Source organism: Ochotona curzoniae, unplaced genomic scaffold, assembly GCF_017591425.1.
Source record: "Ochotona curzoniae isolate NIBS_2020 unplaced genomic scaffold, NIBS_Ocur_1.0 scaffold_3208, whole genome shotgun sequence".
Taxonomy (NCBI): Eukaryota; Metazoa; Chordata; class Mammalia; order Lagomorpha; family Ochotonidae; genus Ochotona; species Ochotona curzoniae.
The window spans coordinates 1,004,477-1,026,575 of NW_024467106.1; the positions used below are offsets into that span (position 1 = coordinate 1,004,477).

General features: G+C 67.7%; 1 protein-coding gene across 3 annotated transcripts; it reads left to right on the forward strand.

Annotated features, from left to right (window-relative positions):
- The first annotated feature begins 5,075 nt into the window (after nucleotides 1-5,075).
- GPSM1 (G protein signaling modulator 1) lies at nucleotides 5,076-20,260 on the forward strand. Of its 3 annotated transcripts, none has more exons than XM_040963025.1 (14): nucleotides 5,076-5,143; nucleotides 9,656-9,877; nucleotides 10,953-11,088; nucleotides 11,624-11,766; nucleotides 11,962-12,085; nucleotides 12,259-12,374; nucleotides 12,477-12,632; nucleotides 12,870-12,978; nucleotides 13,376-13,499; nucleotides 15,864-15,934; nucleotides 16,208-16,366; nucleotides 18,375-18,525; nucleotides 18,848-19,056; nucleotides 19,906-20,260. In XM_040963025.1, exons 1-14 carry the CDS (start codon nucleotides 5,076-5,078, stop codon nucleotides 20,110-20,112), a joined length of 1,995 nt encoding a protein of 664 aa, XP_040818959.1. In that variant the 3' UTR covers nucleotides 20,113-20,260. The 3 variants fall into 3 exon arrangements, with proteins under 3 accessions (XP_040818959.1, XP_040818960.1, XP_040818958.1); XM_040963024.1 differs by lacking the exon at nucleotides 5,076-5,143 and adding an exon at nucleotides 8,037-8,200; XM_040963026.1 differs by lacking the exon at nucleotides 16,208-16,366.
- Nucleotides 20,261-22,099: the final 1,839 nt, after the last annotated feature.

A 22,099-nucleotide genomic window follows, 5' to 3' on the forward strand; every position in this document is an offset into this window, starting at 1 on the left:
GGAGTCTTCCCCAGGCCTCTGCACAGCGTAGTGCAGGTGTGGCCAGCAGGGGGTGCTCGGTCTCCACCCCTGCCCGAGCTGGGGTAGAGGCTGTCCCCTGTGCTGGAGTGAGGTGAGGGCTGGGGATGAATCCTCACAGGTGCCCAACCTCCCTCAAGGTGGCACGGGGACCCGGGCCCTTGGATGGGAGCTGATGGGAGGGGAGGTCTGTGCTGGGGTCCCCAGAGTCCAGGGACAGAGTGTCTAGCTGCCAGCAGGAGGTCCCACTCTGGTCCCCCAGGTAGACGCAGCCCAGGCCATGCCAAGGGCCAGGCCACAGGTCCAGAAGCTGCGAGGGACAGTCCATCCAGCTCACCATCCGTATGTTGGCAACGCCACCGCACTGCCCTGGGCCCTGGAGGCTGTCCGCGCACTCCCCACCTACACTCTGCAGGGGGCTTGGCCTGAACCAACTCCCTAGGCACCCCAGGGATCCCCCAGAATTTGCATGAGTTCAAGGATTTCTGGGGTCAAAGGTGGATAATGTCCTTGTGAGTACAGACCTGGAGGGGATGGCGCCTAGAGAAACTTGGGGGGCCCTCCCAGGGGGTGAGCCCAGGCCCAGCTGCAGGCCCCTCAAGGGCTCTGGGACTCAAGAGCCATGACCCCCGGGGCAGCCGGGCCCCTGGACCAGGGGTTATGGAGGAGGACGCCCCCACCTGGCTGCCAAGGCCTCAGGGCTCTGTGCCTATTAGGGTCCAGCACCCCACCCTGGGACTGTCAGGCCACCCGTGCTCTCTGACGCTGTAACACCCCCCAGGCCAGCAGGGGACGGTGCTCCTAGGGACACGGTCTGCCGCATGGGCTCTGAGTCTGGGCTGTCCCTGGAGCCTCAGGGTCCCAGCCGAGGCAGAAGGGGAAGTGGTTTCCATGGCCACTGGAGGTGGGCCACCAGGACTCTAGACTCTGGGCAGAGATCCCGTGTGTGGGGAGGGGGGTGCCGGCCACAGCCCCATCCCCCTGGCAGCCGGGACTTGGTGCCTTCCCTGCTGGGCCGTGGCTGTGGCCAGGGGCATGTAGAGAAGGCGCGCTCTGCCCTTGGCGGTTGGTGACCTCACTTCCTGCTGAGTCCTGGCAGCTACCACCTAGCTACCCCTCAGCCCCCCAGAATCCCCACCATGGCAGCCCCCTGAGCACGGCACCTGAGCCCTGCATTTGGCCTGGCCTCCAGTGCTGGGCAGGGAAGGCTGGGTGGGGGGGGTGCTGGGGGGCTGAGTCCCTGGGGCCTTGTCCCTGCTCCCGTCACCAGGTGGGTGGCTAGGGCCATTGGAGAGGGAGTCTCAGAGCCCTGCATGCTGCTATGGGGGTTGAGTGGGTCCTGTTGGGGCTAGAGTCTGCCAGGAGCACATGGGAGGTGAGTCCCCAGCCTGCACCGGGTATGAGGGGCCAAGGTCGGAGAGGGACGCCAGCACAGGGGCTGAGGCACCTGTCCAGCTGCTGCTTCTGGCCCGTCCCTTGACCTGGGACCCCAGAGGGGCAAGGGCTCACTCCAGTTCCCCAGCCAAAAAGAGGCCCATTCCCCAGGAACAGGTCAGGGTTTCTGGCCACACCTGCCTGATAGGGACAGGTAGGGACAGGCAGGGACAGGTGACCCTGGGCGCCACAGGCTGGACACAGCACAGGTCTCGCAACACCCATGTGGCTCACTGCATCCACCCATGCTGAGTATCCTGCAGGCAGAGGGGCAGGAACACAGGCTGGGCCCCAGCTGGGGAGCAGCGGCCGAGTCAGGACCCCCTTGCCGTGTCAGTGAGGCTGGGTGGCCCCCATCACCCCCCACCCAGCCTCACTGCAGGCTGCTGGGCCTGGGCCTCATCACAGGGTCAGGACCCCCTTGCCGTGTCGGGGTGGCTGGGAGGTCCCCATCACAGGATCTGCTCTCAGCCCCTTCTCTGGCTCCTGTGCGCCCTGGGAGGCGGCAGGTGATGGCTGGGTGCTCAGGCCCCTACCCTACATGTGAGACCCCAGTGGAGCTCGTGGCGCAGCCCTGCAGACATTGTGGGGGCAGGAGTGAACTAGGCAGTGGGGGTGCCTCTGTTTGTCCCTCTGCCTTTTACATGAGCTAAACACCTAATGCTGTCACCAAGGCCGCTCAGGACAGGCAGGGACGTGCTCGTGGGGAGGACAGCCCTGCACGTGGGGCGGACAGCTCGTGGGGAGGACAGCTTGTGGGGAGGACAGCCTACACCCCACCACAGCATGGCACACCATGAGGTGCTCTGGCCATAAACTGATCTCGCTTATGTCAGAACCACAGTGGGAGATGGGCGAGCAGGCGCAGCAGGGAAAGGCAGCTCCCCAGGACACATTCCCGCCCCCCCCCCAGTTAGGGATAGCGAGGTGCCAGCAGCTGACTCAGGCCCTCCAGGGAGAAGCCCAGGAGGATGGGGCCAGCCCGGGGAAGCTGGGCTCACTGAGCCACCTCTGCCGCCTAGTGCTTAGGCTCAGTCCCCAGGGCTGTGAGGGAGCCGTCTGCAGCTGGGGTGCTGTGCTCGTGTGGCCTTGAGAGACCCCGCTGGGGTTGTGCCCGTCACAGTCACACCCATCACAGCCACGCTCAGTATTTCCTCGGGGGGAGCAAAGGCGGGAGCTGGCCCCCCGCCCGAGGACTCTGGCCTGCACCCCAGCCAGAGCCATGCCTTCTGCCCCAGCTGTGCCCTGAGTCCAACTGGGCCTATGTGAGGGCCCTGCCACCTTGCCACAGGGTGGGGCAGCTGTGGGGAGCACTGTGACTCTTCCGCGTGTCTCCCCGTATTCACACCTGCCAAGCCACCCACGGGGCAGTGGCAGGCCAAGGCCGAGCCCCAGGGCAGGGACACCGGAAGTAGCCAAGCTGGCATGTGCCTGCCTCCCACAGCTCCAGGGCAGAACCTGCAGGTGCCAGCTAGCACCCAGGCAATGTCATGCAGCCAGGTGGCTCAGCCACACACCACCTCACGGGCCTCAAGCCGCTTCCGGGGCCGTGTGAGTCAACAGCTTCCTTCCCCGACCGCCACAGCCCTGCCCCTCGCCAGCAGCCCTGCTCCTGGAAACGCTGAGGTCCCCAAAGCACAGAAACGGGGTACGCAGTGTCCGCAGGGAGAAGGGGGTGCTTGGAAATGGGGGAGGAACTAAGTGTCATCTGTTTGCATTTATTAATTTATCCGAGAGCAGAGACAGAGCCATCTTCTGGCTGCAGACTCACTGAGCCACCTATAACAGTCGGGCTGGGCCTGCCAGGAGCCCTGAGCCTCACCCGGGTCTCCCGTAAGAATGCCGGGGCCGTGTGGCCTGCAGAGGCCCGGCTCCCACGGGGCCCACAGCCACCTCAGTGGCCGCCTGGCCAGCGCACAGCCCCACCCACCCACCGCCAGAGGCCCCACGAGGCTCACCAGGTGACAAGACGCTGTCATCCACATCACTCACCGGGCAGGATGAAGTGACACTGCCAGGCAGGCATGGGGTGGCGGCCAGTGGGTGGCGGGGATGCCGATGACGCCATGAAGCCCAGGTGCTGACGCGGAGCCCCTGGCGGCCGGAAGGATGGGCCCACACAGGTCTTCCTTCTCTGGGAATCACTCAGGGCCCTGGGGAAGGGAAGCGGTGAACCACTGGCCTGCTTGGGGCACAAGCCCTCTGCCAGGAGCAGGGAAGGTGGGGGCGACGAGGTGGCCGGCGTGTGTGGGCAGGGGTCCTGATGGGCCGGGGGTGTGGAAGAGCAGCAGGGAAGGTGGCAAGAGAGGTTTGGTGCCCACGGGCCTGTCACCTGTCACCCAGGAGTCCCCAGCCTGATACAGGCTGTAGTGGGGCTGGTCACTTTTACCTGTCCCCTCCCGCAGGGACCCTCTGAGGGTCCTCGAATGAGACCCCCCTCGCCCTCTCTGGCTGGCGTGTCGGGGGAACCCCAACAGGGAACCAGAGGGACAGACTCAAGCAAGACGCCAAAGCCCCCGCCATGACAAGCACCGGCCACCCTCCAGCCGGGTGGGACACAGCACCACAGGGAGGCCAGGGCAGGAGTGCCACTGGGCCTGACCACAGCTCACGGTTCGGTGCCACCAAGGCCCTCAGGGCCGCCTGGGCCCCACAGCCTTTGCTCTGAGGAAGAGGAGGGAGAAAGAGACCCGGACCCCGCCTCCCTGGCCTCCCCATGACGCCAGTCGGGGGCAGCTGGGGGACAGCGGGTGAGCCACCACACACCAGCCGGCGCCACCGCCCACCCACCCACGTCCCAGCCCGGGCCAGGAGCCTGCGGTCTGGGGAGGCCGAGGAGCCCGCCGGGCGCCGCCGGGCACACATGGTTTTCATTTGCCACTGCGTCTGCGTCTCACGGCACAGCTCGGGCCGCCCCGTCCATCTCACGGGTGTTCTGGCAGCCACCTTCCCTCACCCGGAGCTGTGGCGCCGTGGCTGTGGCCAGCCGAGGATCTGGCCTGCGTGGCCTTGGCCTCCTGTCGACCCTGGCGCAGCCCTTGGGGGGCGGGGCTGGGGGCAGGGAGATGCCCGCCTGCCCGCCCACCCAGGGAATGCAGCCCGATCCCAGGCTCAGTTAACCCTGTGGACGCGCCCAGCCCAGGGCACCCCCAGCCACGCCAGCACGGCCCCTCGGGCACTGGGCAGCAGGACCCCGCCAGAAGGTGAGACCTGAGCCATGCTGGCTGCCCCGGGCCCAGGGGTGGCGGGAGGACGGCCCGGACACCCAGACCCCTGGGTGGGCGTGGGGGGACGCAGCCTCAGCACGGGGCGGGGGACCCCGGGCCTCTCCGCCGCAAGACGCAGGCACAGTGGGGAGAGTCCGTCTACGCCCCCAGGAGGAAGGGCCTTGGGGGCAGTGGACGAGCCCGGGGTGGGACGGGGAGGTGGGCTCCGGCCTGCGCGCCCCGCCCCCGCCGAGGGCCGGCTTCCCGCCTCTGGCCGCTGCGGGGCGGGCGCCCCTTCCCCGCGCGGGCGGCGGTGACATCACGGCCACGCGGGAGGGGCGCGGGCCGCGCGCGCATCACTTCCTCGGCGCCTCCCGCGGGCGCGGACGCGGCTGGGCCCTGGCGCGCCCCCGACCCATGGCGGGCCCGGCGCCGCCCGCGGCCGACGAGCTCCCGGGCCCGGCCGCCCGGCGCGTCTACTCCAGGTGGGCCGGGGCGGCCGAGGCGGGCGGGCGGCGGCCGGGCTGGAACAAAGGCGGCGGTGGGAGCGCAACGTGGCCGGGGGCGCGCCGGGCGTGCGGGTGCAGGGCCCCGCCGGGGAGGCAGCGTGCTGGGGGGCACGGGTGCGGGCAGCGTGGCCTGCGGCCTCTGGCATGGCGTGGGGGTGTGGGCTGCCGTGGGCTCTTGTCCCAGCCGGGCCCCCCTCCCGGGAGCGGGTGGCTGTCATCCCTCGGCGGCGGGTGGAGCGGCGGGCCAGGTGGGTGTGTGCCCCGTGAACGCGGAGAGCCGCTTGCCTGGGGACTTGTGCCCGTGCACGGTGCCTCCCACGGGTGGCCAGGACCTAAGCCGGCTGCTGCCAGTCCATTCTGGCCTGAGCAGAGCTGCTGGGCTGGGCCGAGTCCGGGCAGACCCTCGCCTTCCCGGCAGGTCTGGCTTTGGACCCTGAACCTGACAGCTCCCGCTGACAAGGGACACCCCTGTCCTGGTCCCCTCTGGCCACTCCAAAAGCCTGGTGGGATCCAGGCTTGCGGCCTGGTCCCCGGGGCCTTACTGACCGGGCCTTGGTCAGGGAGCTAGCTGGTAGAAGCACAGCCCCTTGGTGGTCTTGGGGGCCTGGCACGGAGCCCCAGAGCGGCTCCTGGCCTGTGTGAGGGGAAGAGCGAGACGCTAGCCGTGCAGGTGGCTGGAGCCTGCCCCGCCTCCCTAGGAACCTTGGTCCCCGAGGCCTTGGCACAGGGGTCAGTCCAGCTCAGGCTTGACCTGCCAGCCTGCGTTCTTGGGAGGGTCCCCGCTCGGGGCAGCACAGCACAGGGACCCCCTAGTCCTGAGCTTGAAGGGGTCCCGTAGGGGTTGGGTCCGGGCTGGCGGCTCCTGCTTAGAGCTGGCATGAGGGGACCCCTGGCAGAGTGGAGGCTGGGGGAGGGGCAGTAAGGGATGGCCTGGACCCATGATAGGCCCCGCTGTGAGTGCCCTGCTGCCAGGGACACCCCGCTGAGCAGGGCCCCTTGCAGCTGAGCCCCTGGGGGACTCGGGACCAACCCTCAGGTGAGGGTTCTGGTGGACTCTGCTGTTTGTCCCCCCAGGGTCTCAGTCCTGACAGATGGGGGCTGGGGGCTGCACATTACAACCCAGGTATCGGGGTGCCCTGGGGAGGGGCTGGGGGCAGCCGATGCCTGAAGCCCTGGGCCGCCTTGCCTGGAGCCAGGGTAGCCCTCCCAGGCCCCTCTGGCCCACAGTGCTGCCTGGGCCTGGAGGGGTGGGGGCCTGGCTGGAAGTGCAACCCAAGCCATGGGCACAGGTGGCCTCAGGTGATGGCAGGGTTCCCACAGCCAGCCTCACGAGACGCCCCAGGCGTGGCCTGATGACCTGGCCGTCCCCACCCCGCCTTGGGGCTCCCTGGACTGCTGTCCTGGAGCTGGGGTGGGAGCCTGCCGTGGCAGTGGGCACCACTGGGTGCTGTGGAGTGTGGTGGGGGCAGGCAGCTGGGTTGGGGGCTGGAGAACAGGTGGGTGTGGTCCAGGCAAGCCGTGGTGGCTGGGCAGTTACATGGGACAAAACGCCCCCCGTGGCAACATGCCTCCTCTGGGACCCAGGTCGGGAGACGAGGCAGGGCCGGGCCAGTCCCCATGCCCCTGGGCTGGCCTGCCAGTCAGTGAAGCTGTCTGTCCGGGGTGGACAGGCCTGCAGGGCGGGTTTGTGGGTCAGGAACAGACGGACAGGACCCCGTTGTGTGCCAGCCCCTGGCCAGACCACGTCTAGAGTACAGAGCTTGTTGAACGGCTGATACAGAACAGAGCGGCCTGCATGGTCTGCTCGATGGGCACAGGTGGGGTCCAGCTCCGTCCCCTACAGCCTGGCTGTCCTGGGGCTGGAGGAGTGGGCTGGCTGCCGCAGCAGCGCACAGCCCCCAGGGTGCCAAGCCAGGGAGAGTAGCGCCCGGGGCCTCAGCCGTCCCTGCCCCACCCCTGGGCTCCTGCTCCGCCCCTGTGGCCTCCGTGGGCATCTGAGCCGCGGCCCCTCAGAGCCCCCGGGTCAGCAGCAGCCTCAGGCACACGTGGGCGATGAACAAGGGGATCTCCCACGGGTGCCCTGGCAGCTCTGCGTGTGACTGGGAGTCTTGGTTACACAGCGAGGGGCTCTGGGTTGGGCCCCCTGCCTGCCCCTTCCTAGCCGGACAGTGGCAGCTGCAGAGGTCGGGGTCACACGGACGCCCTGGCAGCTGCTCCCTAGCCAGAAAGGTGCTGGGCCAAGCGAAAAGGGGTCTGGGGTCCCGGAGGTGTTAGGACAGGGGCCGGGAAGGTCATCTGGGCCTCGCACCTGTCCCGCAGTCCCGTCGGTCCTGCCCCCTGGTGAGACAAGGTCGTGGGGATCACCATGGACCTGTCAACCCGCATTCCATGTTCTGTGTGTGTTGAGCCTGCCTCACGCCCGGGTGTGAGTTCTGATGTTCCCGAGGCCACAGAAAACCAAGCCGGGCCGCGGCCCCCGGGACATAGGTGACAGTAGGCCAGGGGCTGGGGGCTGGCCCCTACAGTTCACAGGGCCTTGGGAAGGCCTGCCACCTCCACACACCATAACCCGCCACAACACGTGGCCAGGACCCTGGGGCCACAGACGGAGGTGGGGTAATGGTGGCCAGGTGGCTCTGGGCCCCCTGCCCTGCCCAGCCCACAAGAGGCTGGGTCAGGATTAGCCCTGCTGCTCGCCCAGCCCCCACTGCTGACAGCGCTGATCTGACGCCAGCTCATCCCTCAAGCCCACGGCCCGGTTGGCTCGGCTGCCAGAGGGCCCGGCTCGCCCAGGACCATGGCTGCTGCCTGCCGTGACCTCTACCTGGGAGGCAGGGAGAGCAGGGGCCGCCCAGGACCTAGTCCCACGATGCCGGCCCCTGCCCCGGACGCCCGTCCCGTGGCCCTGAGCCTGGCCGAGAAGGCCACGTGCAAGGTGGTGTACGGCGCGCTCCGGCCCCGGCCGCTGCTGCTGCCCTTGGGGCTGGAGCTGTGGCTGTACGCGCAGAAGACGCACGGCCTGCGGAGGCCAAGGTGCGGCGAGGGCGGGCAGGTGGGCAGGAGTGGAGCTCCAGGGGAAGCCCTCCAGGCTGCAGGCAGCTCCCCAGCCATGCCTGGGGCCAGTGAACCCAGGGCATGGGGGCAGGGGCGCAGACAGGGATGCCCGCTTCCAGGCGAGGCTAGACGACGCAAGTGGCCAGCTGGGCAGGGGCGACTAGGTCTCCCGTGGTGCCAGCCGCAGGTGTAGGCCACTGTGGGATGCTCTGTGGAGAGTGCATGGCACCTGGGAGCCCTCCCCAGGGCTAAGGGTGGCCTGAGGGCCTGGCCTCTGCTGGTTTGGGGGTCCTGCGGAGTCCCACACCCTCGGAGGCACACCTGAGCTGTGACTAGCTCGCTGGGGCCCTGGCTGGGTGTCCAGCCTGCAGGCCTGGGAGGCAGCAGCTCCCACCTGTCCCCTCTGCCAGCCCTGGTGGGACAGGTGGGCAGGGGCCCTGGCACCCTGCAAGCTGGCTGGCAAGCCTGGTTGAACTGGCTGGCAGTCCTAGGAGGTCCAACTGGCACGGTCCACTCCTTCTGCCCCCTGCTTCCCATCCCGAGGACTTGGGTGGCCCCACTGCCCTGGGGTTCCTTGGTCTGAGAAGGGAGGTGGGGTGGGGGGGGTCCATCAGCTGAGTCCCCAGGGGAGGCTGAGGGTCTGTCTGTGCTGGGCCCAGTTTGTGGGGGTGCAGTAGGAGGGGCTCCCCCACAGGAGGCCCTGGCCTGGGGGTGCAGCTCTGAGGCCCCAACACGTCCCTGTGAGCCCTGCACCCCGGGAGAGTGGACCTGGCTGCGAGGGGGGGGGGCTCCCCACAGTGGGCAGGGCCGTAGGGGATACTGGGGGCATTTGGTTGAGAAATGGTGCCAGGTAGGAAAGCAAGACGCCGTCCCAGGCCCCCAGGAGCCCGCACGGCCCGGTGGGCTGGGAGCAGGTGCTCGGGTCATGGTCATGGCCAGCAAGCCCTAGAAAAAAGCAGGAGTGACCAGGCCAGCCAAGCAGCTGTCTCCACTCCTCGGAGGGCTGGGGGCTATGCCATGGCCTTCCCTGGGCATCACTGTGTGACCTGGGGGCGGCCTGCCTGGCCCCACCCAGAGGCCAGGATCTGGGGAAACTCGGGTGACCACTGCTGTCCCCCGTTTCCCCCGGGTAGCAGGAGCGGGTAGGCGCTGCAACAAGCTGCTGTGGGCAAGGGTCGGGTGGGGAATGGCTGGGCTGGGAGACCTGGTGCAGCCTCGCTTCCGAGCCCCAGCCCCTCCTCGTTGGCTCTGAGGGGCGGCTCACCCCCGCGGTAGAGGGTACTGGGGACCTGGCCCCGACTGCCTGCCCGGCTACTCAGCACGGTGGTGGGTAGTACTTGGTGTCCCCACAACCCTGCATCCCAGGAACCTGACCCTGCAGCCCATGCCAGGGTGCCTGGTTCCCAGCTGGGCTCACCTCTGCCCTCTGCCCAGGATGGAGGCCTCGTGCCTGGAACTGGCCCTGGAGGGCGAGCGCCTGTGCAAGGCGGGCGATTTCAAGGCTGGCGTGGCCTTCTTCGAGGCCGCCGTGCAGGTGGGCACCGGGGACCTGCAGACGCTGAGTGCCATCTACAGCCAGCTGGGCAATGCCTACTTCTACCTGAGGGAGTTCGCACGGGCGCTGGAGTACCACAAGCACGACCTGCTGCTGGCCCGGTGAGTGCCAAGGCCGCTGGCTGCACCCAGCACCTCAACCTTGGGGGCCGGGAAACCCCAGAGGGTGATCAGCAAGAGGGGGGACCTGTGAGCTAGGTGGCCACCGTGTCCTGTCCCGTGCACACGTGTGTGTGTGCATGACTCCATGTGTGCGTCTGACTGTGTGTGTCTCTGTGTCTGACTCCATGTGAGTGTCTGACTGTGTGTGTGTATGTCTCTGTGTGTGTCTGACTCCGTGTGTGTGTCTGACTCTGTGTGAATGTCTGACTGTGTGTGTGTATGTCTGTGTGTGTGTGTCTGACTCTGTGTGTGTCTCACTCCGTGTGTGTCTGACTCCGTGTGTCTGACTGTGTGTGTGTCTGTGTGTGTCTGACTCTGTGTGTGTGTGTCTGACTCCGTGTGTGTGTGTCTGACTGTGTGTGTGTCTGTGTGTGTCTGTGTCTGACTCCGTGCGTGTGTCTGACTGTGTGTGTGTCTGACTGTGTGTGTGTGTCTGACTGTGTGTATGTGTGTGTCTGACTGTGTGTGTGTGTCTGGCTGTGTGTGTGTCTGACTCTGTGTGTGTGTCTGGCTGTGTGTGTGTGTCTCACTCCGTGTGTGTGTCTCACTCTGTGTGAGTGTGTGTGTGTCTGACTGTGTGTGTGTGTCTCACTCCGTGTGAGTGTCTGACTGTGTGTGTGTATGTCTCTGTGTGTGTCTGACTGTGTGTGTGTGTGTCTGACTTTGACTTGGACCAACTTCTCCAAGGCCATGCCTCTCCCCCACTCTTGTCCATGGCTCTGCCAGCAGGGGCCCCTCTGCCCAGTCCCCTCCCGGTGCCCTGCCTGCAGGCGCCCTCTCCTGTGTCACACCTCTTCCCACACTCCCTGCAGGCCCTGGCCTCCCGAGTGGGGGTGGGAACATGGCGCGCCCCTCCATGCCTGCCATGAGGCTGCCCACTTGTGTGCGTGCCAGGGGGTTTCCCAGCTCTCTGCCTAGTCCTGTCCAGCCCGTCTGAGGCCCTGTGTGCTGGGCACCTGGCGCCTCCCCTCATGGGACCCAAGGCCTCAGCCCTCACTCTTTGCTGTTCCCCCAGGACAATCGGTGACCGCATGGGGGAAGCCAAGGCCAGCGGGAACCTGGGCAACACACTCAAGGTCCTGGGCCGCTTCGACGAGGCCATCGTGTGCTGCCAGCGGCACCTGGCCATTGCCCAGGAACAGGGCGACAAGGTGGGTGGCAGCCAGGTCCCAGTGTAGGCAAGTGGGGACTCGCAGGTCACGGTCATTCATCCCACATGGGTGGGGCAAGATGGCAACTCTGAGTGCCTTGGGGAACAGAAACCCCACCAGAAGGGGGTGCCCAGCTCCTGCCCCTCCCATTCGGCCCCACCACATCCATGGCTCCTCCCCCTCAGCTAGGCCTGCCCGCTCAGCTGCCCGGCAGCCGTCAGATCTGGGAGGACTGCAGTGTCCCCTGCAGGCCCACGGGTGGGAATTCACCCCTCGGTTGAGGCTCAGGAACCACCAAGGTGGGAGAGCCCGGGAGGGGGCCGCCCCTCCGTGCACCTGCACTAGCGGAGACCCTCCAGGGGCTGGCTGTGGGTCAGGCTGTGCTGGCCGCGTGCTCGGAGCGCACAGTGGGTGTGTGTGCAGCCTGCCTCCAGTTCCTGGGCCTGCCTACCTCGTGCACCCCAACTGGCCGGGTGGAGCAGGACTTCCCTGGGCCCCGTCCCTGCTCAGCAGGGCCCTGTGGTGCCACCGGCAGGTGGGCGAGGCCAGGGCGCTGTACAACATGGGGAACGTGTACCACGCCAAGGGCAAGCAGCTGTCCTGGAACGCGGCCCAGGACCCGGGGCACCTGCCGCCTGACGTCAGGGAGACGCTATGCCGGGCGTCCGAGTTCTACGAGTGAGCAGACCCCGAGACCCCAGGGAACCCAGTGGGTAGGGCCCCAACCTGACCTGTCGGTCAGTGGCACTGTGGCCACAGACCCTGCCCCTAGGGCCCACCCAGGGAGCCACGGCCTGGGGTGGGGTGGGGTGGCGGGGTACAGGCATTGTCCCGCTGCTGTGAGGGGCTGGCTGAGATGGACTCAACCCCCAGGAGGAACCTGACCCGAGTGAAGGAGCTTGGCGACCGGGCTGCCCAGGGCCGGGCCTATGGCAACCTGGGCAACACACAGTACCTGCTGGGGAACTTCACGGAGGCCGCCACCTTCCACAAGGAGGTAAGGGGTGGGCACGCGGGCATGCTGTCCACGTCTGGGGAGTGGGGCACACCGACGTGGGGCCACTGTCCACGGGTGGGAGCGTGGGGCGTATCCACATGGGGCCAATGCCCACGGGTGGGGGAGGGGCTGCAGGCCAGCTCAGGGATCCCCAGACCCTGTCTGCCCCACAGCGCCTGGCCATCGCCAAGGAGTTTGGGGACAAGGCGGCTGAGAGGAGAGCCTACAGCAACCTGGGCAATGCCCACATCTTCCTGGGGCGCTTCGATGTGGCCGCTGAGTACTACAAGTAGGTGGGCTGGGGGTGTCCACCTGGGTGGGGGCAGCCCAGCCTGGCAGGGTGCAGGGGTGGTGGGTGGTCTGCCCTAACTGCATCCCTGTGGCCCTGCAGGAAGACGCTGCAGCTGGCCCGGCAGCTCCGGGACCAGGCTGTGGAGGCCCAGGCCTGTTACAGCCTGGGCAACACTTACACGCTGCTGCAGGACTACGAGCGTGCCGCCGAGTACCACCTGCGCCACCTGCTCATTGCCCAAGAACTGGCCGACAGGTGCCTGCGGGCGGGCGTGGGCCGAGGGGTGCAGACCTTGCCTGCGGGCGGGCGTGGGCCGAGGGGTGCAGAGCGGGAGCCTCTCTGGCCACCAGGGGGCGGGCCAGGCCTCTGTTGCCCAGCGCCCTGAGCCACAGGGGAAGAGTGAGGTGCCGGTCCCTGGCAGGGTGCCCAGGCCCTGAGGCTGCTCGGGTCACAGGTCCTGGGTGGGAGCCCTGATTGTGTGCTCTCTGGCAGGGTGGGCGAGGGCCGGGCGTGCTGGAGCCTGGGCAACGCCTACGTGTCCATGGGGAGCCCTGCACAGGCCTTGACCTTCGCCAAGAAGCACCTGCAGATCTCCCAGGAGGTGAGCCCGGGCAGGCCTGTCCCTGGACTGCCATCCTGTCCTCAGCTGGATGGAGGGCCGGGGGACGCCGCCGTGGAGCTGGGGTCAGGGCAGAGAGCACGCACAGGCATGTGGGCCTGTCCCTGGGCTGCCTCAGCCCCTGCCCAGGTGCAGGGAACAGCCCTGTGGGGTCGTGGCCCCGTGCAGGAGTGGCCGGCCTGGGGCAGCCTGAAAGTGCTTCTGCCCAGTGCTGAGCAGGGGTGCTGGGGGATCTGGGCTGGGTCAGCGGCTGTGGGGATGCAAGGGCCACCTCCTGGCTGCATGGTAAGGCCTGGTTCCTCCGGGCCCAGGCCGTAGCTGCCAGCCAGGCCGTGCAGTGTCAGGCAGCACCTGCCAACCACTGCCTCTGTTGCCACAGATTGGAGACCGCAATGGTGAGCTCACGGCCCGCATGAATGTGGCACAGCTGCAGCTGGCCCTGGGCCGCCTGGGTAGCCCGGCGGCTGCCGAGAAGCCTGACCTGGCCGGCTACGAGGCACAGGGTGAGTGCCCGGGGCTGGGTATTCAGCCGAGTTCAGGCAGGGCAGCGACAAGGCTCAGGGCCCACCCCACCACGGGGGCCATCTCCCGGCAGCCTTGTCTGGAGGGCTGGGGGTGCAGCCCGGTGGAGGCGGGGCAGCGTCCCTGCCCTGTTATCAGGGAGGCAGACAGCAAGGGGTGAGGAGCAGCTGGGGAGTGGGGGGCAGGTGGTCAGAATCAGGCACTCAGGCCGCAGTCTCCTGCCATGCTACGGGTGGCCAGAAGGTCAGGACGTGGCCACTCCCTGCCAGCCCCTCCTGTGCAGAGGGGGAGGTGCCTCGGGACTGCATTCTCCCACGTGTGGGGCACTCCAGGCAAGCGGCACCGTGATGACCTCGCGTGCGGGCCACCAGCCAAGCCGTGCAGCTCAGAGTCACTGGGCGGGGGTCACGGGCTCAGCTGGTGCCAGGGGGTGGCCGGCCGCTGCCCTGCTGAGAGCCTGACAGGCATCCCAGGCACCACCCACCTCCGAATCCTCCTGTGCAGTGCAGGGAGTGGCCAGGGACAAGGCAGGCTCTGTTGTCCCCGCCGGCCCCTCTGCCCTGCCCTCCCAGCCACAAGCTGGAGGCCACCCGGCTCCCGGGAAGCCTGTACGCGGACAGATACTGGTGGATAATGGCGGCCGATGCAGGCAGGCCGGGATGCTGGGGGCGTCCCAACGGAGACCCCCGTCCCGGTGGGCAGGGCCAGCCCCACCTGGCGTCTTCCCCACTCCAGGATGCTGAGGAGGCGACAGGCAGGCCTGGTTGGGGCACAGGTTGGGAGGAGCGTAAAGCCAGCCTACCGAGGAGCAGGAGGGCCCCCCAAGGAGGGGTGGGAGGGTCTTCCCCCTGGCATGGCGGGCATGGCCTGGGGGTGGAGCCCCGGGAACTCTGCCTGGAGTGTCTGTCCTTGCTGGGTGCCATAGGACAGGGCCCCTGCTGTGGCCGGTCTGTGCCACCCCAGACGTCCAGTGCTGTCCTGGGGCCCCTCGGACAGAGGCCCGTCCCCAGAGGCAACCCTAAGCTATGTTACCCATGAGCACATGACACTGTGCCCACAGGGCAGGTCTGGAGGTCACACTGGGACTGGGGACACAGCTGGTCAGCACCCCCGGTGACGCTGGGGCAGGCTTGGCAGCAGCCGAGGAGCCCTAAAGGCCGTATGTGCTGCCAGGGCCAGGGCAGGGGCTGGGTCAGAGGGCCCGTGGGAGCACCCCACACCTGTGAGCGAGGCCAGGCTCCAGCAGGCTGTGGAAGAGGCCCTCCCTCCCCGCTGGCCCTGGCAACAACTGTGTGGGGAAGGGAAAGGGCAGCGAAGGGAGGAGGCCGTAGCTGCAAGGTGGAGGCCACCGGAAGGTTCCAGCCCAGTGCGGGGTGCTACCTTAGGGGGACCTCAGTGGGCCGTGTGGGAGGCTCCAGACCCCCCTCTGCCAGCAGGAGGGAACAGGGATGCATTTAGCCAGGTCCCTAGGGTCTTCCGCGCTCATCCACCCAGCAGAGAGCGGTCTGCCCTGCAGCCGGGCACCAGCTGTGTCTGGGAGGACGGCTCGACCACTCAGACTGTGCTCATTGTGAGAGTCGGGGACTGGAGGCCACAGGGCTGGCAGCACCAGGTCTGGGAAGCGGGTCGGGCCCCCAGGTCTCAGCGAGTGCTGTGTGGTGAGTCAGGGGGCCTCCTGCAGGGCTGCCCCAGCGTCTGCCCCATGCCTGGGGCCTGCACATGCTGGCAAGGTGCAGCTGCCAGCTGAGGCCCACTGGCCAGCTTGAAGACCAGGCTGAGCACCCCACTGGGGCCAGTGCCACACTGCCTGGCCTTGAGGGACACACAGACGCCCAGGCCAGAAGAAGGCCCACCCAGAGGGAGCAGGCCTGGGGCACCTGCCACCCTCTTCTTCCAGCCCCTTACTCCCTAGTGAGTTGCCAGTAGGCTCCTAGGTGGTAAGGGGAGATGGGGGCTCCACAAGGAGCAGAAGGGGTCTCTGGGCACGGGGAGCAAGGGCCCGGCAGAGCCAGGTGCAGCGAGGACCCCCAGCCCTGGCCACACACTCAGTCTCTCCGCCACCGTCCGTCTGTGGCATCCAGCACTGGCAGCTCAGCCAGCGTGACCTGGTACGCATTGCCTTTACTTCCATGTGGGGGTGTGCGGTCAGAATCTCAGCTCTGGGGGGATGACCAGCTCTGCCCCCCACCCACGGAAGGGGTCACGGTGGCCTAGGGCCCGCTGACCAGCTCTGCCCCCCATCAGGGTGGGTCACGGTGGCCTGGAGCCCGCTGACCAGCTCTGCCCCCCACCCACGGAAGGGGTCACGGTCACCTGGGCCTGCTGACCAGCTCTGCCCCTTCCAGGAGCCAGGCCCAAGAGGACACAGAAGCTGAGCGCTGACACGTGGGAGCTGCTGCGGCTGCCTCTGCAGCAGGTAAGGCAGGCTGGGGCACCTGGCCCTGGGCCAGGAGCTGGGCTGTCGGCAGACTAACCACACCTGCCTGTCCATGTCACCTCCAGGCTGCACGACCCTCAAGACCCCCGCGTCACTCATGTGCTGGGGACCCGCAGGCTCTGTCCCTACAGGGAGCCCCTGTCCCCAGCCCCAGGGCTACATATGGGCTCTGGGGAGCCTGGGCGTCGGGCACACACTGGAAGCCGGGGTCTTCTGCCCCCACCCACGTCCAGCCTGTCTTGCCTTCCCCAGGAGCAGAATGGAGACAGCCACCACACGGGGGACTGGCGGGGGCCAGCCAGGGACACCCTGCCCCTCCCCGTGAGGAGCCGGAAGTACCAGGAGGGGCCCCGTGAGGGCAGCCCTGCCCCACTGGACAGCGCTGACGTCCGCGTGCAGGTGCCATGCACAGTAGGTGTCTCCACGGGGTGCGGGGCACCAGGCACGTGGGCCATCCTCCACTGCTTTTCTAGGTGTGTGAGCAGGTAGCTGGATGGGAAGTGCAGCTGGCACTCACATCTGCCCCTGTGTGGAGTATGCACCACAGGGGCCAGCTTGCCCTGCCGAGGGAGGGGCCTCATGCCCTGCCCGTGTCACTCCCAGCCTGGCCACCGTGTTCAGGGCTGTGTCCCTGCAAGGGCTAGGCTGGGCCTGCCTGTGACAGCACCCCCGTTTCAGTGGGCCCCTTGGACACACTACTGTGGGGAAGGAGCTAGAGGCGAACAGGCAGGAGCTCCAGGCAGTGCTGCTGACCCCAGGGACCCACCACCCCCAAACTGGAGCCTGGTTGCACAGCTCAGGGCCGAGGGCAGGGGCTCCGCTCCCTTGTTGCTTGGGGGACTGGGGCGGGGCAGTGGAGACCACGGCTGGGGTGCCCCCTGTGTGGACAGAGGCCTTAGCTAACACAACAGAAGGAAGCTAGGCCACCCTGGAGGCCCCCACTAGGGACCCAGCTTTGGTGGCAGCATTCAGAGGCAAAGGGGCGGCCTAGGGGATGGGTGTGGAGCCCGGGCCCGCCTCCCAAGCCCCGGGAGCTGGTGAGGGTTCAGAGGAGCAGGATGCATATTCTGAGTGCTGCCTGAAGCCCCCCCCCCGAGCAGGATCCTGGGGTCTAACTCCCCCACAGTCATGGGCTTAGTCGGCACCCCTCCTGGTCCCAGCCCTGTGTAGCTGCCCACCCATGCCTCCCACGACCTCATCCCACCCCAGCTCTGCTCACTGGGCCAGGGTGCAGCAGGGGACAGCCCAGCCAACCTCAGGCTCCCCTGGGAGCCTGCGGCCACCATCACTACCCACCCTTGCCCACCCCTGGCAGAGCCGCCCCCAGGCTGCCAGCCCCGGAGTGCTTCTGCTGTGGGGTGCTTACAGAGCGTGTGCCTGCTTGCCTGTGTGTGTGCGCCCGAGAGAGACAGCGAGCGAGGGAGGGAGGAGGGAAGGGGCGGGCCTGCGAGACTGAGCCCCCGCCCCAGGACCTATTTAAGCTTCAGGCCCCGGTGGATCCCTGCAGCTGCCCGGCACCTGGCACCGGGGCACCAGGGCAGGGCAGAGGTGGCACTGGGCACCTCGGCGGCTGCCTGGCCTTCCCACAGATGGCTGCCTGGCACATCCCTGCATCCAGCGTGAGTGTGGAGGCCCTGACCTCACTGCGGGCCTGGGGACTTGGGGCCTTGGCACAGCAGGAGACCGGGTCTGTCCCGTTCCTCCAGGAGGAGCTGGGCTTCAGGGCCAAGGAGAAGTCGGGACTGGGAGCCAGGGAGAGAGCGAGACAGGAATGTCCTTGGGATGCGATGCATGCTCAGGTCCGGGGCCAGGCACTGTCTGAGCTGCCTCCCGGCTGGCTAAACTGCAAACCTGCAGTGTGCACTGGGCTCTCGGCGCCTCCAGACCCCTGTGGCCAGGTGAGGCTGGGCCCACGAGGCAGCCCCCACTGCCCACCAGGTGCACCCCCAAGCTCACCCATGGTCCACCTGGACCAGGCCTAGGCTGGCTCTTTCTGACTTCTGGCTGCGTGCCTGCTTCTGCGTGGCCCCTCTTCCACGCCCTGGGCCAGCTCTGCTCCTGCAAGGTCATTAGCAGGGAGCTGGCCAGCGCATGTACTCATTAAGCGCTTGCGGTCCTCCAGGAACCCAGGGCATCAGAGCCCAGCGGTGGCAGCAGCCCAGGGCAGGCATGGCCACTGCTGGAGCTGGGGGACCCAGGGGAAAGGCCGGCCAGAGAGGAATCCCTGCGTGGGGACTTGTCCCCCTGCCTGCCCCTGGGTTCCGCCCACCAGCTACCACACTCCTGTCATGGAGCAAGAAGAGCCGAGTCCAGCACGAGTGTCCCGGGCAGTGTGGAAACAGTGACCCAGGACAGAGGCACACCGGGGGGTTGTGGCCCCAGGACCGGGCTGAGCGCTGAGCCCCCGGTCCCTGCGCAGTGTATCCCCAGGGCACCGTCGGCCGACGAGGAGTGCTTCTTCGACCTGCTGAGCAAGTTCCAGAGCAGCCGCATGGATGACCAGCGCTGCCCACTGGAGGAGGGCCAGACCGCGGAGGCCACAGCGGCCCCCGCCACAGAGGAGCGAGGTGGTAAGGGCCGGGAGGTGGGGGGCAGGCCAGCTGTCACTGAGCGACCCCTGCTTGTGCCCAGAGCTGCACCCTGAAACGTGCAATTACCCCGCCCTCCGGAACACTGCCTGTCAGGGTGTATCAGCAGCCTCCGGGTGCGTAGGAGGCCAGGGCTGTCTTCTGTCACACCCTGGAGGGGCCCCGCCGAGTTGAGTGGGGGCAGCCGGGCCAGGGTGCTAGGCCTTCCCGTGCCCCCCACAGCCCAGCCCTCCACAACGGCCTCCCCCGTGCCCCCACAGCCCAGCCCTCCCTCCGTGACAGCCTACCCCTGTGCCCCCCACAGCCCAGTCCTCCGTGACGGCCTCCCCGCAGACCGAGGAGTTCTTCGATCTCATTGCCAGCTCCCAGAGCCGCCGGCTGGATGACCAGCGGGCCAGTGTGGGTAGCCTACCAGGGCTGCGTATCACCCACAGCAACGTGGGCCACCTCCGGACCAATGGGGACACCCAGGAGCCAGGGGACGAGTTCTTCAACATGCTCATCAAGTACCAGGTGGGCTGCCCACTGGCCTGCAACCCCTCCGCCACCTGCAGCCCAGCCAGGAGCCCCTGGGGACACCTGCAGGCCCTGTGTGCCAGCCTGGGGCAGGGTTCCACAGGTTCTGGAAGCCATGGCCTCGGGGCCCTGTCCCCTCCCACACCTGGGCAGGGCAAAGTAATGCCAGGGCCCCCCGGGGCTGGCAAGGAGTCTGGACAGATGGCGATCCTGGTGCCAATGAGCAGAGGGGCTGGTGCTGGGCTGAGATGCCCCTGCAGGGGGCTGGGGGAGCGGGTGGGCTGTGGAGGGGTACAGCCAGCCAGCCATTCCTTCCCACAGAACAGAGGAAACCACAGGCGCAGGCATGGTGTCCACCGAGCCACCTTGAGCACAGACCCTCCCGAGACGCCCAGAGCCCCCGCCCACTCTCACGCGTGTGCCAGCAGCTGCCTCCCAAGCCCCCGCCCACTCACACGCACACGCCAGCAGCTGCACAGGCTCTCAGCCCTTCTGCTCCAGGCCTGGCCCAGAAGCCAGGTGCCCCGCAGGGGCAGGCAGGGCCCAGCTGGAACAGCTGGCTGAGTCCCTGGTGCCGAGGGATAGCCGTGCTCTGACCAGACTGAGCTCTGAGGTGCCGCGTGCAGGCCAGAGGGCGGCCAGTGGCCATCTCCAGGCCTAGCTCACCACACCCCGAGCAGGATTAGCCCCCTTGTGGGCGGGTGGAAGGCCCCAGGGTCTGGGGGGACAGTCACCAGGAGACCATCTTTAAGGGCCAGGCGGGCTCCACAGTCGGCTCCCCAAGGGGGTGCAAGCAGCTAGCCCGGCCCCACCCAGGAGCCCGCTGACGCCCCGCCTGTCCCGCAGTCATCCCGGATTGACGACCAGCGCTGCCCGCCCCCCGACGTGCTGCCCCGAGGCCCCACCATGCCGGACGAGGACTTCTTCAGCCTCATCCAGAGGGTGCAGGCCAAGCGTATGGACGAGCAGCGGGTGCACCTGGCCACGAGCCCAGAGCAGGAAGCCGGGGGGCCCCCGGAGCCTCGGCAGCAGTGCCAGCCCAGCCCCAGCTAAGGCCTCCCAGCCCCCACTGCTGCTCCAGTTGGGGACTGCGCCCCTGAGAACCAAGTCGTCCTGGGACTGGCCCTTCCCACAGTATCGGCCCCCAGGCCCAGCAGGCCCTCTCCCCAGGGGCAGCAGGCCTGGCCCAACCCCGCCTCCCTCAGCATGCCAGCCCTGCTGTCCCCACCCTCTCCCGGGCAGTGCCCCACCCCCCAGCCCTGTCTGGGCCTCAGGTGTCCAGGGGGCTGCTGGCTGCCTGGACGTGCCAGGTCCCCCCAGCCAGTCCACGGCACATGCCCTCCAGCCTCTCTCCACTTGAGCCCAGTGCTCTGTGGCAGCTGGCCAGGAAGTGCCCGGTCAGTGCCATCCCATCTCCATGCAGAAGGCAGGACCAGGGGGTGGATGGTGGCCTTGGGACCTGGCACGTGAGCTGACCCTGGCTGGCAGCGAGCTCTGTGCTGACCGGGGATGCTGGGTCCTGGCCCTAAGGGTATCAGCTGTGGGTAGAGAGCGCAGGGGGCCCAGCCCAACCCCACAGACCCCTCTGGGCTGGGGAAATGACACCACTGCCTGTACCACCTGCCCAGTCAGCCCAGGGCCACAGGCTCAGGACCCGTGGGGGCCTCTGAGGTGAGCCTTTGGAGGGGCAGGCCACCCAGAAAGGTGCCTCCAGACCCAGGGAGGCCTTCTGGCCCCTGTCCCGTGGTACAGCTGCTCTGGGCATGGGAGGGCTCGGGCTGAGCCTGAATTCCCCCACGTGTTGGGCCGCTCCCTGGGCCCTTCCCACCTGAAAGGTACGTGTTTGTCCTGAAAATAAAAGTCTGCCACCTGAATGCCAGCCTGGGAGTGGCACGGCAGCAGGGTGTCCCTCACCCGGCTCCACACCATGCTGCATCTGACAGTGTAGGGTGGTAAGGACCGTGCGGCCGTGTGCACTGTGGGGACCTGGGGGTCATGGGCACCGTGGGGCCATGTGCACCGTGGGACTGTGTGTCCTGTGGGTCATTCCTCCAGGCCACTCTGCAAGGCCCACTGCTGTCCCAGACAGCGGCTTCATCCGCCCTGGGGCCTGTGAGGGCATGGTCCCGGGGACACGGGGCAGCGCCCGGGCACAACCTCCCCCCACACACGGACTGCTCTCTGACTTCCCCAACAGCCACCAAGGTGACAGGAGGCCTGCGGTGGAGGGGTGTGCAGCCCTCCCCAGGACCGGGAGGGAGGGAGACCAAGACCCCAGGACGGGGTACAGGTGGGCTTGGCACACGGGGCACAGCCATCACCCCACCGGGACAGCATGACAAGGGCAGTGTGATGCGTTGGTGCCAACTGTGCAGCCTGGAGAGCAAAGCCCCCTGTCCCACTGTGTGTCCCCCCTGGTTGGGACAGAAGTGTCCAGGACACAGGGAGCCCTGAGTGCCCAGCACCCGTGTCCTTCCCTGGCTAGATGTCTCAGGCAGGCCACCCAGGCACAGCAGAGGAGACCAGGAACTGTCCCAAGGCCGCCCTGGGCCAGGTGCTGGGAGCGGACAGGAAGAAAGGGCTGAGGAAGGCTGCCCACCAGGGGCTGGCTCGTGGGCCAGTGCTGGGGGACCAGGCCTGCGTAGGGCTGAGAGTAGGCTCCGAGGAGCCTGGCATCAGGAGGGGGCCTGCAGGCACGCACTGTGTGAAGGGTAGGGAAGTTCTCACAGGGGCAGTGCAGCCAGGCGCCCGAGCACAAGGCAGGGAGGGGAGCTGTCCCCCACGGCCTGGGCCAACCCTGCACAGCTGGTGCTTGGGGGGCTGGGGGAGCCAGGCAGCTTGGGCGGGATAATTGAGGGTTGTTTGCTGAGTGTTTGATGGGTGACTGAGTCAGCACTCGCTAGAATGCACAGGGAACATTGGGGAGCTCCCATCCCCTGGCGCCCCCATCCCGGGGGGCACCCAGCCCACAACACCCCCCCACACCACGTGAAGGCCACATGTCCCCTGGGGTGCACTGAGGAGCAGCTGTCAGCACTGG

Coding starts and splice junctions, on each gene's coding strand:
- GPSM1 (XM_040963024.1), top strand. CDS start 8,037: ATGCCGGCCCCTGCCCCGGACGCCCGTCCCGTGGCCCTGAGCCTGGCC. Junction 9,878..10,952: donor CACGACCTGCTGCTGGCCCG/GTGAGTGCCAAG, acceptor CTGTTCCCCCAG/GACAATCGGTGACCGCATGG. Junction 15,935..16,207: donor TGCGGCTGCCTCTGCAGCAG/GTAAGGCAGGCT, acceptor TGCCTTCCCCAG/GAGCAGAATGGAGACAGCCA.